The following is a 17,081-nucleotide window of genomic DNA, read 5'->3' on the forward strand; positions in this document are numbered from 1 at the left end:
TTTGGAATCCTGGGAGATTTTTTTTTTTTTTAAACCATGGCCTCCAGCCAGCAAGGGCTGGGACAAGAAGTGTTCTTCTGCAGGGAAGTAGATCAGGGAACGTCTTCAAAGTCCCACAGCCCAGAAATCCTCCGGGTCTCCCCAACAAACTAAAAGACTCTTCACCTTGGCACGACTCCCCACCTCCCTCCAGGCTGAGGACCACCCAAGAGGGACTTACCCCCCTCCCTCGTGTTGTGGAAGAGCCTCCGGGGCTGTGGGTGGATGGAAGGTAATCCAGCTGTCTGGGTAAAAGATACAGAACCTGACCGGAGGGTAATCTCGGTCCCACTAAGGGAGATTCTGCCTCTTGGGCCGCGGGGACTAACGGCTGTCTTGCTTAGCCCCTTCCTTGCAGGGTTTGCTTCTCCAGAGACCCCCCCACGTGCAGCCCCCAGAAGGGGATCCCCAGTCTGGCCCCCAGCCTAGATAGACACGAGGGAGAGGAAGCTGAGAGCCGGAGGGGCCGGTGAAGGCAGGGAGGCGAGCTGGTTCCTCTCAGCTCAGAACTGGGAGGCGCTGCTGGGATCGCATTGCAGCAGGCGCACGATCGATGGGTCGCTTTTGGCCCCGCGGATGAACTCCTCCAGTGACAGCTTGCCTGCAGGGAGAAGGGAGCGCTGTGAATGAGGTGGCTGCGAAGCCAGGCAGGTGGTTCAGGAGAGGAAAGGAAGGAGGCTGCCCAACCTCCTCCACCCCCATTCCCACCTCCCCCATACCCCGCCACTCACCGTCGTTGTTTGTGTCCATTTGGCGGAAGATTTTCTCAGTCCTCTTTTCCGGGGTCGACTCATCCTCAGGCATCTTCATCACGGACGAAACCATCTTGTAAATGGCCTGTGGGGTGGGGGATGGGAAGAGGGGAAGACATCAGGAAGTGAGGAGGGCTGGGTTAAGCTCCCATCCCGCTCTCTGTCTCTATAAACATCCCGGGGGCATGGGGGAGGGGTTAAGGAAAAGTCTGGAAAAGCTGAAGAGTGCCCTTAGCCAGGGCCCTTAGCCGCCGGGTGGGAATTGCGGATGGAGCTAATGAACAAAGCCATGGCAGCCTGAAAGCTTCAGGTGGGTGCCAAGCATTTGGGGTGCACGGAGTCAAGGGAGATGTTGGAAGACATCCAAGCCCAGATAGCACAGTGCCTAGAACGCCAAATTTAGGCACTCGCTCCGGGTGTATGTTTGAGGGTAAGGGTTGGCTTAGCGCTCCAGCTCGGTGACCGACAGGGGGCGCTGCGCCGAGAAAGGTGGCACTGTGGGCTGCGGCCGGCAGGGGGCGCAGAGCAGCGTCGAGGCAGCTGGGACCTAGAAGGGGCGGGAACATTATGCAAACGAATGCAAATGAGCACCTGCCACGGGTCCAGGGACAGCCTGAGCTCCGCTAGGCTGAGGGCGGCAGCTGCCACGTGTAGGAGCTCCAGAGGCAACACGGAGAGATGCTGAGCTAAATGTACGGAGCATGTAGTGCTCGGTCTGTGGGATGGGCTGTTTCTGCTCCCTGGAGCTCAAAGGCCACACTAGTCACCTCCAACTTCCAATTTTTTTTTTTCACAGCGATACCTCCTCCAAGAAGCCTCCTTTCTTCCCCCATGCCGTAACCCTCCCACCAGCTTCTTGTCCAGCTTTATCTCGGAACTGATCTTTTCCAGCCTCTTTCCTTCAGATCTGTCCCACACACTGCCTCTGAACGTTCGCTCCAAACACAAACAGAACCTGCTCCTACTACCCCATTCCCAAACCAGCAGGCTGCCCCCTCATTTCCGGCACACCTCCTTATAGGCCCACCAAGCACCAGCTCCTTCTGGATGCTGCCTCCCACTTCTCCTTGGGGCTCCGTGTACAGTGCTTCCCTAAGCCAGGTCACCAGTGATCCTGGGTCAGGACACATCAACTGCACAGTGCCTCCTGGGTGGATACCTGTCCGGAAGTAATTGCTTCCCTGGAGGATTGTACCTGCCTCCCACCGTTCAGATGAGAACAGTCACTCTGGCTACTTCTAAAATTTCCAAATCCCAGTACAGTGCCTTGGCACATGGCAGGGAACTCCATGTTTAAAGGCCACTGTCACCTCCCACAACTCTCTGTACCAAGTCCAAACCATTTGCTTTTGGCATTCAAGATACTTCACAAGCTGTCCACTGCTGGCCTCACCATCACCAGGCCTTGCTGGAGGGGTGATTCTGCCACAAACAAACACCTCTGGGCCTTTCAGGCTCCCCAACATTTACAGCCTCTGCCTGGAATAACGTGAGCTAACATTTATCATGTAAGCACTATGTGGCAGGTCCTAGGAGCAGGAATTTTTTGTTAGAGACAGATTTTCTCTGTGTAGTCCTGGCTGTCCTGGAACTCACTCTGTAGACCAGGCTGGCCTTGAACTCAGAGATCTCCGGCTTCTGCCTCCCGAGTGCTGGGCTCAAAGGTGTGCACCACAGTACCTGGCATCCATGCAGGGTTTCTAAACTGTACATCAACTCAAAAAAAAAAAAAAAAAGCATGCAGCAAATATCCCCTTTCTGGATAAGAAACCGAGGTTTGGGAAGGGAAGGGCTGGAAGACACTTACCGGAGTTTGTTCCCTTTGAGGTGTGAGACCAGCGGTTCTCAACCTTCCTAACGCTGCAACCCTTTAAGACGGTTCCTCAGCTACACAGTTACTTGTTTTCCTACTTCATAACTCTAATTTTGCTGCTGTTGTGAATGGTAATGTGAACATCTGATATGCAGGGTATCTGACATATCTTAGGGGACCCCTGTGACCCCCTAAGGGGTGGTGGCCCACAGTGTGAGAGATGTATGCTTGGACAATTTGGAAGATGAATCAGCAGAGGCTCTGAGGTGACATCCTGGTCCAGTCTGCACTTGTTCTGTAGCCATGGGAAAGAACTTGGCCACTGTGAACCTCAGTTGCCATCTGTAAAATGGGAGCACTGTGGTCTATCTCACTGGGACTGTCTGGAGTAAGCTCACTTAAATATCAGCTTATACTGCCATTATTCATCTACTGTGTTCTCGGGTGTTTCAGTCGCCTGAACTCCTAGGTGTTCCTTTATATACCTGTCCCTGACCCCGTCAGTACGGCCTGTGCCTTAATTTCCCCTATTGGCGTGGGAGCTCTATGAAGCATGCTGCCTCTTTGCTCCCACTGTGCCGCTGCCCAGTGTAGGGCTGGGAAGGGAAAAAGACTGAGCAGTGACTTAGAGGGTGGCCACTCCCCTTGTGACAATCCTTCTAATTAATTGTCTGGATGGCTCGCTCAGAGTTCCACTGAAGCCTACTTGTCATTAATCAGGCCCTGGGGCTCACAGCGCTCTGTCTGCTCCAGCTGTCTGGAGCCTCTGGGGTGTCATAGAGGAAGTCAGGGTCTAGAGGGCAGAAGCTGGTAAAAAAAAAAGGGGGGGGTGGTCCCAGGGGTGCCTAAGGAATGGACTAGCTAACTGCTGCACTGGGCGTGGTAGATTCAGCTGGCCTGAGATTTATCAGTGTACGATTGGAAAACGGGAACACGTCTCTGAACTCCTTACTATCCAACAGATCCCTAAATGATCATCCACCACTGCCTTGACCTTTTCCAGCAGGACCCCCAGAGTTCCTTCCCCCATCATCCTGCCTTCCAAAGAGGACTGTCTGATCCAGAGGCTCCTTGGGACTAACACTGAGGCAACAGACAGTTGGCACGGTGAAAACATCACTTCCCAAGACAGGCAGCCGTTCCACTCAAACTAAAGACTGAGATCTGCCTCCCCAGCAAGAGGGGGAGCCAGTGGTCTGGGTGAGTTGGAGCAGATATCAGCCCATGAAGCAGAGGAAGCTATGGGAAGAATGCTGAGATGCAGGAGGGGTCCTCGTGCAAAGCTATGTGTCAACAGTTCTCGAAACACATCTTAGGGATGCTCACAAGGCCATTTTAGCCAGTACAGGAGATGGATGAAGAAAATAATTTGATCCTCACTGAAAGGAAGAGTATCGCTCCAGACAGACTTAGGACCAAGTTCCAGCACAAAGGAGATTCATTTGCCCCAAAGGGATGAGGGCACGGAGACAAAGGGGAATGAAACAAAGTATGGGGGTAGTATTTGTCCCAGAGGACAAAGGACTGACTCTGGATAGAGAGGAGACAGAGGTGGCTCATAGGAAAATGGCTATTTATAAAGATAAAAGGGTAAGATGAGGCGTTTAATTGTAATTGGCATGTTAATTAGGTGAGCCAAAGGGGGCTTTTGATTGCTGGACTTCGGTACTTTAATAGTTGGACCTTTGCAGTCATCCTCAGAAGGAGAAAGTGGCCAAATAAGGAAATAGACCTTGGGGGCTAACTTTGAAAATGCAATCTAACAGGTCTTAGCAAGGCAGAGAGAATTGGGGTCAGGGAAGGGCAAGGCCCGCTGGAGGCTTGCAGTGCTGGGGCTGGCCTGAGTCCCTCGGTCACTAACATTCACCCAGTACTAAGTACCTACACAGCCCTCAAACAGAGCTCTTGATCTCTGTGAGCACCTTGGAGTAGTGGCCAGCAGGTTTGTGGCTTTCTGTTAAGAGGCTTGCAGACAAATCTGACAACCCCAATTCAATCCCCAGGGTCTGCATAATGGAGAGAAAGGATCCATTCCCAAAGGTTTTCCTCTGACCTTCACATATGTGCTCCAGCATGTGCCCTACACATAAATAAATAAATATAATTTTTAAATGTTTAGAGACGAGCCAGGGCTAGGGGGTGTGGGGGTGGGGGACCCTGTCTAAAGACAAATGTCTGAAGCGAACAAGGAGCTGTCGAGTAAAGTAGAACCTCAAGACTGACCACCTTCAGGGAGCTAAGGGGACATCGTGCCATGAAAGGCTTCTGAGATAAACCCAGTGCATTCCATACTGAAGTTAGTACTAAGAAAAGGCATCCGTAACAAGTCTCTAAATCTCCTCCTGCAATCAGCCTCGCTGTCTCTGCTCCACTTTCACAGAGGAGCAGCGGAAGGGCTAAAGCCAGTCCAGAATTGGAAGCCTCCTCTCCTGCCTAAGAGCTCAGAGCCTTCACAAAAGGCAGCTTGGAGTGGTGGCCAGCCTGGGCTCAATCCAACTCATTTATGTCGAGCAAGTGGCTCTACCTGTCTGAGATACTCGGGACTGCCCTAAGGATGTGCCCAGCTCAGGGGTTTAAGTATCTCAGGCGGTGCTGGGCACTGGTGTTGCCTCTGTCGATTAGTTAGGCAATGGCTGGGTGTCCAGATGGCACGTGAACACTGACTCGCTCCGGCTGTGGGGTCTCCAGCAAGCTCCTTCTCCTTTCAAAGTCTATTTCCTTCTCAGTAAATGAGGATCAATAAAACAGTCCTTGTAAGCTGGGGATGAGGCCCGGTGATAGAACACAGCAAGCAGATGAATGAATGAATAAATGAATGAAGTAATGAATGAATGAATGAAGTAATGAATGAATGAATGGGCATAGCTGGGCTTGGAAACATACCTGCAACCCTATGGCTCAGGGGCTAAGGCAGGAGGATCATGAGTTCAAAGCCTGTTTGAGCTACTTAGAGAGACCTGTCTCCAACCAAACCAAACCAAATATAACTTGCCTAAATCAGAAATGTCAAGAAGGGAAAGACAAAGCAAGGGGAGGAACTATTTCAAATTATACCAGAATAACAAAGCCAGGCGCGGTGGAACACCTTTAATTCCAGCACGCAGCGTGAGAAGACAGGCAGATCTCAGTGAGTTAGGGAACAACCTGGTCTGTAAAGTGAATTCCAGGCTAGCCAGGGCTACACGGTGAGATCTCGTCTGTAAATAAATATAACTGGAAAATAGGGCAACAAAATTCAATGTAGGATCCCAGACCAGCAAGGTGGGGAGAGCTTGTCTATGTTGAATGTCTTGACTTGCTTGACTTGGATAACCATACTATGGCTTATGTAAGAGAATATTTTATTCTTAGAAAATACATCATTCACCTGAGGGGTGAAAGATCAATCCTGAGAACAACCAGAAACCATGGCACACACACAGAGGTACTCACATAACACCAGGAAACTCTAGCTGGTGAGTGTGGACTAAGGATAAATGGGAACTTTCTAGGCTTTTCTTTCTTTCCTTTGTTGTTGGGTTGGTGGGGGAGGGGAGACAGTTTCATAATGCCTAGGCTAGCCTCGAACTCATTTGGTAGCCGAGGCTAGCTTTGAACTCTTGACCCGCCTGCCTCTAACTCTATGGTACTTTTAGCTTTCTGCTTTTCCCCCACTGGAAAGTCGTTTCATTCTAAAAGATTTTTTGTAAATAGGATAAAAATCATCCCCTGCCACTATAGGGAACCAAGTGTGTCGTGTCCAGAGGTTAAACAAGAGGGATGAGGGGGAGTTTTCAGAGACAAGAGGCAGAGGAGTCGGTGGCAATGGTCACCCACCTGCACGATTTCTAGCATCTCCTCCCGGCTGATGTATCCGTTGCCGTCCAGATCGTACATGCTGAAGGCCCACATGAGCTTCTGCTCCAGCCGGCCACGAGAGGTCACGCTCAGCGCGATGATGAACTCCCGGAAGTCGATGGTACCATCGCTGTTGGTGTCAAAGGTGCGGAAGACGTGCTCGGCGAACTTGGAGGCATCGCCATAGGGGAAGAAGTTGGCGTAGATTTTCTTGAACTCATCCACGTTGAGGATGCCCGTGGGGCAGTCCTTCAGGAAGCCCTTGTACCACTCCTGTAGCTCCAGCTCCGAGAACTCCGTGTTCTCGCGCAGGTCCTGCAGCATCTCTGGCCGCAGCTTGCTGTTCTGTTTGCCCATGGCAGAAGAGCCAAGTCCCACCTGGGTCCCCCCCACCAAAGGAAGGACAGAGAGCAGTGGTTACGTCCTCTTAGACCCTTGACATTACTACACACAAGATACCCCAAACTCTCATTGGACCCAAGGAGAGGTGGGCCCCAGATCAAACAGCCTGCACTCTCCTCTGTGACGTGCATGTCAGAAGAACAGACCCAGAGAAGAAGGAAGGGACCAGTTCACACTCACTGACACCCTTCTGGCTGTCCGTGTTAAGCCCATTCACAAGTACACATGTTCACCTCCCAAGGGGAAATCTGGGGGTTAGCTCTATCTTCTACATGAGAAGGGAGGCTCAGAAAAGTGGGATGACCTGCTTCAGGTCACGGGGACACTACTGGTAGAGCTGACTCCCAGAATGTCCTAGGAGGGGACTGAAAAGCTTCTGAGCCCTCCTTCAAAGCTGCTGCCCCCTTCCTGGCTTCCCAGATGTCTGTTGACCCCACAGGGAACCCGCTGTCCAGATGCTGATTTTCTTCCCGAAGATATGCTTAATAAGAAGTCAGAGTCAGATCACCTGGGTTCGAATCCCAGCTTTTCCTCTTTGCCAGCTGTGTGCCTCGGACAATTTCCTTAAACTCCCTGTCTTAGCCACAAAGTGGGTTTAATAGTAGTACTTACTTCTTAGGGTTATCTTGGGAATTAAATTAATTAATGCCTGTAAACATGTTAGAATCATGCCTGAGTAGGCAAGTGCTACGTACATGTTAAATGGGTAAAAATGATTCACATGTATCCAGACTCCACAAAAATCTGGCTTGATCCACAAGTGCATGTCCTTCATCACACATAATGCCACAGAGATGATCAAGCACACTCTGGGTTCTCCACCACTCACACACATGGATCACCATGCCTCCATACACAACAGTCCCACTGCCCCACAACTCACACGCACTGACACACGGCACCACGCACAACTCCCATACGCTGTGCATCAAGACACACCAGCCCACGGCCCCACATGTCTCACACATGCCATTACACGCCAACTCGAATGCCGACACCTCTCACATGGCCAGCTGCACGTGGGACCTTCAGGCACCCTTGTCATTTGTCTTTTTATCCCCGAGGTGCTGCCAGGTCCCAGAAGAGGAAACGGCAGCCCTTGCCAGACCTGATGAGGACTCTTTTTCTTGGGAGCCCTACCCAGCCCACCCAAACTCATCACTCACCTTATCTCTGGTTTCAAAAGGTCCCCTCAGGGCAGGGATTAAAGTGTGAGGCTGAGCCCAAGCAATGGACGGGAAGTAGTCAGGCAGGGATGAGCCTAGGTGTGGGGGGTGTGCAAGTGGCTCCTGAGGTTGGAGATATGAGAAAGACGGGGTGAAAAGGGTTTCTTGTGCATGAAGGTACATGAAGCTCTATACACATGTGTGTGGGTGCATGTTGAATGCGTATGCTCACACATGATGTGTGTCCTGGGCTCTGCACGGCATCTATCTCCCTGTTCGTTTCTATGCATGTCTGCGTGTGAATTCTTTATGCGTGTTGGGCGGGTATGCACCTGTCACAGAGAGGAATGTTCCCCAGGAATGTGAGGGGACCTGGGTCTGTCCTCAGTAGTGTGTGTCATGCATGTTCCTGTAAGTTGGTGCCCCCTCCTTTCTAGATCAGCTTCTTCTGCCCCAGGCTGAGAAGCCACAGAACAAGTGTGTGGGAAGGGACTGAGGAAATGCGCAGGGCTGAGCAAGGGAGCATGTCCCTTACTCCCCTCCTCAAGGTCCAAGGAACTGGGTCAGCGGGGCGGGGGCAGAGTGATGCGCTGAGCAGGAGCGCTCCTCTAGGTGCCCCTTCCTCTCGGCCACCCTCGGCATTGCCTTTCCCAGCTGAAAGAAATGTCTATTTTCTCCTCAAAGACCCCCAGTGCCCAAAATAGGAGGAACCTCACAGCTCGATCTGAGAAACCCGCCCTAGCATCCCCTCAAAGCCTCCTCTGGCTCCGGCCCTGAGCCCCCGCCTCCATCCTTCCCGCACTGGGTTCGAGGTCCCTCCTGGAGGGGGCGCCCGGAACGGTCGACGCGCGACTCCCAGGAGCCGGCCACTTGGCGGTCAGGACCCTGGAGAGCGTCGTGCGATTTCCCCCGGGGCAGCCCGGGGCTGCCAGCGCCGCGGGTGGGAGGAATCCCACGAAGCTCGGGGAGGGGCGGGCTGGGGAGCCCTGGACTTGGGTTCCTAGCTCCCGGGCTTCCCTCCCCTCATCCCCGACCCTGGTTTGAGCGGCCCCCACTCACCCAGCAACGCCGAGACACCGACTGCGCAGGGAAGGCGGCGCTGCTGCGGCGCGCGGCGGCAGAGGCGGCCGGAGGGGCGGGCGGGACTGCGAAGGAGACGCCCCGCAGCGTTGGCCCGGAGCCCCTCCCCTGGGGGGGTCCCCCCGCCGGCAGCTAAGCTCCGCCCCCGCCCCCTCCCGGGAGAGAGAATGGAACGCCCTCGCTGCCCCGGCCCCCTCTCTAGGGAGCACTCCACCCTGGGAGGAAGATCGGGACCCCCAGCTCTGCAAATCGAGGGGCAAGGGAAGCGGCGGGTCAGTGTCCAGGAACTGCTCCCCTAAGCCAAGAACAATCCACCCCTACCTGGGCGCGGGGCTGCCTGTCGCTCGCTCCGAGGGCGGAATCCGATAGGCACCCTCGCTGCCCCCGCACCTCAACTCCGGAGCCAGATGAACTGGGGACTCTTTAGGGAGGAGGGAGCACCCAGTCCTTAGTCCCAAGGTCTTCCAGGGGCCAGACACGCCCCCTGCTACCTCCGCCTCAGGGAGCACGCCCCCCTCTCCTGCCTACTACTCCGGATGTCATTCCCCAGCCCCTCTAAGAATTAGTCCCACCTCCCACCTTCCATGTACCTAGCTCTTCCCAGTACTCCTCTAGGCTAGGCACCCTAGCCGCTACTGCAGGCCTGTGACCTGCAAGTACAGAAGCATGCATCCACCTTGGGAGGTGGGGGTTCTCAGGTGGGTATGCCTCCTGTCTACACTAAGGATAGCTGCTCTTAGAGGCGCTGGCTGCTGCTGCTCACAACTCCTCCTGCCTGCAAGGGGGCTGCACCCTCCCTCCAGCTCCTGAGTTTAAATGGTCTCCCCTTCCCATCTCTAGGATGTGGACCTTCCTGTGTTCTCCATTGCAGATAAGGAAGCTGAGACTTTGATGGGTTGACTGCTTTTCCCAATGTCTGACAGCTAGTGAGTTACTTGAAATCGGGAGTCGTTTGTCCATTTCAAGAATATTTTTCAAGCATTGCTTCTGCACTTGGCACTGTTTCAGACAGGGGATTGCAGAGGGGAAAAAAAAATCAAACGGCATAACATACATGCAGGAGAATGCAACACACACAGTCAGTTCTGGAGTGTGTTAGGTAAGCAGTTTGGAGACAGGATGGAACAGTGGTAGTGGGGTGGGCACTTCGGACTGCATTCCAGGTGAGGCTGGAAGTCTTTGTTGTCTTGAATCGAGGGTCTGACTTCTGCGCAGCAACTCACTGGAGTCTTCTGTCAAGAAAAGGGAGACAGACTGCGCATGGTTTCTGAACCTCCTTAGAAGATGGGATTGACAGTGTTTGCCACTCCCTAGACAGCTCTTCTCAGTGTGTTTTCTTTACCTGTAGTTCACATTGTCCTGGTTGCCCAAGATAGAGAACGAAGTTTCCCTCCAGGTGCCTAGGCCATGGGTCTGGCCCTCACCTCTTGTGCTGGGGGGGTGGTGGAAGTGGGGAGCACATTGACAGAGCTGGAGAGCCAGACCCGGATGGAATAGGGACAGCTGGGCTCCCGGGAACACCAGCTCCACTGTGTGCCTTGGCTCCTGTGTTGGGACCCCCAGTGGAGGCGTGAGAGACGCCAGACGAACGTGGGTGGTTCCCAGCTGCCTCCTTCAGGAAGACCTGCAGGCTGGCAGGGAGTGCCGATCTGCTTAGCCCCTACCTCAGACCCCTCAGATGACAACCTCCCTCCTCTCTTCCTGGTGGATCCAGAAGGACAGCCATGCTTAGGACATGGAAAAGAGCCAATCCCAGAGTCATTCCCTGTTCCCCACCACTCCTTCCCCCTCTCCCTTCCTTGAAGCTGGGATCTCCAAGCAGTCTTCCTCCTCTTCATCCTTGGGTGGAGGGTCTCTGTGCATCCTACATCCTCTAGACTGACTCTTGGCTCAGGCACAAGTTTAGTTGCCTACAATGCTTCTCTTCTTTGGGAGGGTGATTCTGGAGACTTCCCTCAGCCCCCCCCCATTCCCAAGCACACTACTGTGGGGGGGCATGCCTCCTCCCTCCTCCAGGGCACCCGATTTCTTTGCCTGTTTCTGCACTTCAATATGTGCATCTGAAGGCAGAGTCTGAGCCCACAGGGGCTCCTCGGCTTCTCCCATCAGCCACCTCTACCTTCCCAAAGGCCTGAGAAGCACTGGAAAGGCTCTTGAGCCAAAGAAGGAGCCCAGGAGCTCCCTCACACTCTATAATAAAACCCTGCACCCAAGACAAGCACCTTGCAATGTAGTTCAGAAAAGGCAGGAGAGGGACCGCTGCTTGAAAACCCTGGACCCCTCACACCCTCCTGAAGCAGAGCTCTTCCCCTTGCCGAACAGGTGACATGGCAGAGACAGCTGAGGCACGAGTGTCCCCAGTGTCCCGGGGGCCCCGGGTTTGCCTTATTTGAAGGCCTATTGTGGGTATGATCTGGTTCTTACTGCCAATGCCTCATCCTCTGTCTTCCCAGAAGGAGGTGTCCAATGGGGAAGGAGAGTCTCAGCCGGAGGTAAAGTAGAGCCAGGAGAGGTGGAACAGAACAGGCAGTCCATGGAAGAAGGACCATGTCTCCAGGGCAGAGGAGTGTGAGTCAGGGGCTTCAGAAACCTGGGTAGCAACCAGGTAGTGATAGCGCATGTCTTCAATCCCAGACCAAGGCAAAGACAGGGAGATCTCTGAGTTCGAGGCCAGCCTGGTCTACAGAGTGAGCGTCAGAATAGCCAAGGCTACACAGAGAAACCAAGTCTCAAAAAAAGCAATTGACTAGCTAATTAATTGATTGGAAGAAACAAGCAGCTATCCTATTCTACCACGATGCTGGGACATCACTTATCTCCTGTGTACCTACTGTGTGCAGAGTGCCTTACCTAGACCACTTTATCTCATACCCATTCCCCTGAGTGTCTGTAACACTGCCACCATTTTACAGATGTGGAGCCTGAGGCTCAGAGAGTTAAAGTTTCTACCCTGAGATACAGCAGCAATAAGACAGATTGGAGCCCAGCACCCTGTGACTCTCGGGAGCTACAGGTCCTGAGGTCTGGCCCTTCTCTAGCCCACTCAGAAGACCGACCCAACCCCCATTTCGTGTCTCTTGGGTCTCCAACGGTTTGGAAAATCCTGATGAAAGCAGATGGTGAGGACAGATGGAGGGGAAAGCATCTTGGGGGCGGAGTTACACAAACAAACATTGATAAAGTGATTAAAACCTCAAGCCACCCCTTTTCAGAGAACTCTACCCACCCAGTTGGGAGCACAGAGAGCTATGGAGTGGGGCTTGGGGAGGAGGTCTCCCGAACACCCTGGGTCTCAGCCTCATTAATCCCAGTTTCTGCCAGCTTCCCTTGACGCCAGGGACCACCCCCGGACCAGAGCCCGGGTGGCAGAGCTGCCAGGAGCACAGCCCGGGAGGGGGCGGGGCAGGCCTGGCAGTTCCCCAGGGAGCTGGCCATGGCTGGGCTGGGGTGGAAAGTCTGGGGCTCTGAGCTGTAGGCGTGAAATCAGGGCCAGAGGGGTAGGTATATGAATGCTGGGGCTAGGGTCCCTCTGGGGAAGCCATATGGGACTTGCTTGGTCTGTCCAGGTCACACAGCTGCCCACAGAGCAAATTGAATCCTGGGCCTTTCAACAGCTCGAGTTGGTTTCCCCCTCTTATGTGGAAACAGTGTCTGTACCCGCCCCAGAAGGGAGACTGTAAGGATGAAGAGAAACAGCCTGTTCATGCACCTGTGGACACACAGTACGGCCACCTAGACAAGTACCAAGGGAACAAGAGGCTGGACTGCCTGCTGAAGCTCCCTACAGAGCAGAGGTCTGGGCACGAACATCTCCTCCAGCATCCTGTAGGGTTAGGCTCAGTAGTAGAGAAATGGCTGCATGGGCCCCCAGGAAGAACAGGGTTGTTGGACCAAGGCAGCTAATTCCAGTGTCAGGGTCAAAGTGATAGTGTTAAGCTGTCCAGACCCACATTCAAATCCTGCTTTGGCCCTTTTTCTAGCTGTGAAAAGCTGACAAGCATACCCCTCTGAGCTTCTGGTTCTCTCTTTGTAAAGCCAACATTCCCAGTGGCTTCTTGGACTTGCTCCCAGAAGCCCCTCAGACACCCCTGCCCCAAGCCAGCCAAGAAGACTGAGACTCCACCATACCCAGGACCCTCCTTCCTGCTGGTCTAGCATCTTCTACCTCCCCAAGTCCAGCTCACTCTACAAGAGTGGGTGGGGTCTCGGTCTGCCCCTCCACTTCATTCCCTCTCCCTTCCAGTCAGATCTGCTTCAGAACTCTCAGGTGGCCTTCTCGCAGTTCCTCCTGCTGAGATCAGTTTGCTCTAATCTGATTAGAATCTTCACTGCTAAATAACCTCCCATGGCTCCCACTGTCTGAGGCTGGGACATCTGAGGCTCACACACCCAGCTCCCTCCCACCCGACTTTGTGACTCCTCAACAGAACCTCTGTACCACATGACCAGCCCCACCCCCACAGAGGGAAGATGTCCCTGGCCCTCTCCCAACCCTAATCTCTCCACATGGGATTGAATCTAGATGGGGGTGGGTGGAGGGACTTTGGCAGCTGAAGGCCTGTCATCCCAGCCAACTCTTGGCCAATAGGATAATTGCTCTTCCCTCTGCCGGGAGAAGCTACTCTTAGCCAGAAGCCATAGGGGACAGTCCTCTGCCTGAGGTCACTCAGCTGGGCCTGCTGACCCCTAGTCACAGTTTCAGATGGCTGAAACACTGGGATCAATCTTAGGCAGATCGTGACCCGATCCTTTGGGTCTGACTTGTCTGTCTCAGGCTAGCTCCTCACTGTCTTCCTGGGGCCACAGCAAAGACAATGGTCACTAGGAAAGGTGGGGAGGGGACAGGAAGCTGTTGTCTTTAATAACGTTTTCCTCCTTGAGACAGGGTCTCACTATGTAGCCCAGACGGAACTCATGGTAATCCCCCTGCCTCAGCATCTTAAATCCCGGGACTATTAGCATGTGCCACAACATCCAGCTTTTCTACCCCTTGTAAATCGATACACATTTCTGTGTGCATGCATTCTATACATCCCATATATAGAACACGGGGGATCTGAGTCAGGATCTAAGGGGTCAGGTTGTTGTTGCTGTTGTTAGTTTGAGACAAGAGCTCATTAGTGAGCCCTGGTTGTCCTGAAGGGAACTATGGAGACCAGGCATACATCTATCAAAATCAATGCCTCTGCTTCCCAATGCCTCCCAAGTGCTGGGATTAAAAGTGTGTCCTATAAGTACACTGTCACTCTCTTCAGACACGCCAGAAGAGGGCATCAGATCTCATTACAGATGGTTGTGAGCCACCATGTGGTTGCTGGGAATTGAACTCAGGACCTCTGGAAGATCAGTCAGTGTTCTTAACCACTGAGCCATCTCTCTAGCCCCTAAACTAAAATTTTATGTGGTGTGTAGCTGGTCATGGTGGTACATGCTTTAACCCCAGCACTTGGGAAGCAGAGGCAGAGGCAGGTGGATTTCTGTGAGTTCGAGTACAGCCTGATGTACGAGTGAGTTCCAGGACATCTAGGGCAGTGTGTGTGTGTGCGTTATGTGTAGTGTGTGTATACAGATGCACATGGGCCAATGTGTATATGGAGGCCAGAAGATATTTTGTGCGCCTGACTCTCCCCTTACATGGGTTCCAGGAATTCCCAGCAGGCTTGTGCAACAAGTGATTGGTCTACGGCCTCATCTTATTAGCCAGAGTCACGATTCTGCAGGTAAAATGGTGCACGCTGTAGCTGTGGAGGCAAGAGAGGCAGGAGTTCGAGGCGCTCCTTGGCTATGGAGTAAGTTCGAACCTCAAATAAGAGTTAAGACAGTGGCTGGGGGAGGGGAGTATAGGTCAGTGGTGGAATGCTGGACTAGGAAGATCCTTAGTTCAAACTCCAGTATGGTGCGTGCGTCTGTGTGTGCGTGCATGCATGTGAAACATCAAGCTTTTTTTTTTTTTTTTTTCTTTAAAAGTCAAGATTTTGAAGAGAAAGCCCTTCCCGAATTAGAGCCTGCCTTCCAACCAGCAGCTCTGCCTCGGGGCCTGGCTAAAGCTGGATGCTATTTCCAGTCCGGATGGCCCCAGTGACCATCTTCCTGGCCAGCTCCCTATTTAAAATCCCCAGCTGCTGCTCTGGCTGACTCGGTGGAGAGAGCAGCCACAGGCCGGCCACTGAGCAGCTGCGACTCCCAGGACCTCAGCTCTCTGTGGAACGACCCCTTTTTAGAGCTGTGAGGCACTTGCACTCAGGGAGGGGGTATGTGTGAAGGGGCTGCGGGGTGACTGAGGTGTCACCGTAGGCCTCGGAATGAACACAAAGCCAGATGCTGTCTCGGAGAGGGGACAGTGCACACTTCCTATTCTGGACTTGCTTCTGCAGCCACCTGCTAGGTTCTCCAGTTTTATAGAAGTGGAAACTGAGGCACAAACAGGTCAAGTTCTCGGCCTGAGACTTGCCTGGAGTCAGAGTAAGATCCAAAATGAACACTAACTCTGCCTCTGGGAGCCAGAGAGCCGGGCTGCCTCAAAGGAATGAGGGTCTCCCAGGGACCCAGACCCCTGATTCAGGATCTCCCAAGCTGTGTCCCTTCCCGGGAAAACCCAGCCAGATCCCGATTCTAGCACCTCAAATTCTCTGGAGGCAGGCCTGGGATTGCCTCTTTGTTTCCATAGTAACAGGGAACAGAGAGCCTCCTGCAGCAGTGTGGGGATACCACAGACACCAGTCCCTGCAAGTCCACACATGCCCCAGGAATCCTTGGGTTGGGGCAGCCTCTAGCTCGTGCCCATGCACACGCATGCCTTTGCACAGCATGCACACCCAGGGCTGTGAATGCACGCTCCTCCATAAATACATGAATACTCTTGCACATGCAGATACACGCACTGTGACCCAGGCCTTGGCATGCTCATTCACAAGTGGGCTGGGAGATCACCCACTCCCACAAGCACCCAGTCCACGCCGGGACAGGAAAGGTTTGAGGAAGGAGAAGTCTCCATATACAACACCCGCTGCAACACAGCTAACTGATCACGTGTTGGGGATTGCGTGTGGCATCTCCTGCAGTTCTCACAACACCACGAGGTAAGAACCAGATAAGGAAACAGACTCAGAGGGGCCGGGTAATTTGCCTGTGGTCACACAGTGAGGGTAAATTGTAGCACGGTTTAAGTGTGGGACTATTGGGCTGCAAGCGTTTGGATTCTTTCTCTCATCAGAAGACCCCCCACCCCCACCCAATATCAGAGCCAGGAGCATTCATCTTAACACACACACACACACACACACACACACACTCACACACAGGGTGGTGAGTTATAGTCAAAGTCAGGACAAGAGAGGAGGCTTCCCAATCGAAACAGCAGCAGTGACAAGCTCTCCACTCCCAGTCACCCCTGGCTTCTGTGGCGTTTGGCTGTTCCTAGAATGAGGGAGTGTGGGAGACCAGGTTATCCTAGGGCTCTCCTTCCCTGGACTTCTGCTGAGTCCGCTGAGAGGAATTGAAACAGCAAGTAAGCACAAGACCTGCGAAGCCACCCAGGGTCACTTGTCAGTTCCCGGTTACTGTTCCCTCTTTCGGAAATCCAAGGCAATGCCTAGATCTCCACACTTGCCACAGACTGGACGCTCCGAGGTTACACATAGCAGCACCTTCGGGTGCCGTAGCTGGGGCTCGGATGCAGCTCAGTGGCGAGCACCTTGAGATGGGAGCAGGTACAAGGACTTGGGTTCGATCCCCAGCCATACAGGTAAGAAGTAACAACAATTAGCTAGAAAAGGGTGGGGCCTGTGAGCTCAACGTGTACAAGAGGCAGGAGGATCTGGAAGTCAAGGTCAGCTACATACAACCCTGTCTCAAAATAACAAAATAAAGAAACAATGATAACGAATGAAGACTCATGTACCCGGACAGCCACTCCTACTAACACTGGGATAGCTTCACACCACTTTTCATTCACACCGAATCCCCACACAGCTGCCTGAGGCGGACCTTATA

The 17,081-nt window shown here is 53.3% G+C and overlaps 1 protein-coding gene across 2 annotated transcripts; it reads right to left on the reverse strand.

Moving 5' to 3' along the window:
- Positions 1 to 542: 542 nt before the first annotated feature.
- HPCA (hippocalcin) lies at positions 543 to 8,292 on the reverse strand (the record flags this gene model as incomplete). 2 transcript variants are annotated; one of them, XM_080921441.1, is made up of 4 exons in its annotated part: positions 543 to 640; positions 771 to 876; positions 6,421 to 6,819; positions 8,242 to 8,292. In XM_080921441.1, 3 exons carry the CDS (start codon positions 6,796 to 6,798, stop codon positions 543 to 545), a joined length of 582 nt encoding a protein of 193 aa, XP_080777567.1. The 2 variants fall into 2 exon arrangements, with proteins under 2 accessions (XP_080777567.1, XP_080777566.1); XM_080921440.1 differs by lacking the exon at positions 8,242 to 8,292 and having other exon boundaries at positions 6,421 to 6,798.
- Between the last annotated feature and the right edge of the window lie 8,789 nt (positions 8,293 to 17,081).

Source organism: Micromys minutus (assembly GCF_963924665.1).
Source record: "Micromys minutus genome assembly, chromosome: 9".
NCBI lineage: Eukaryota > Metazoa > Chordata > Mammalia > Rodentia > Muridae > Micromys > Micromys minutus.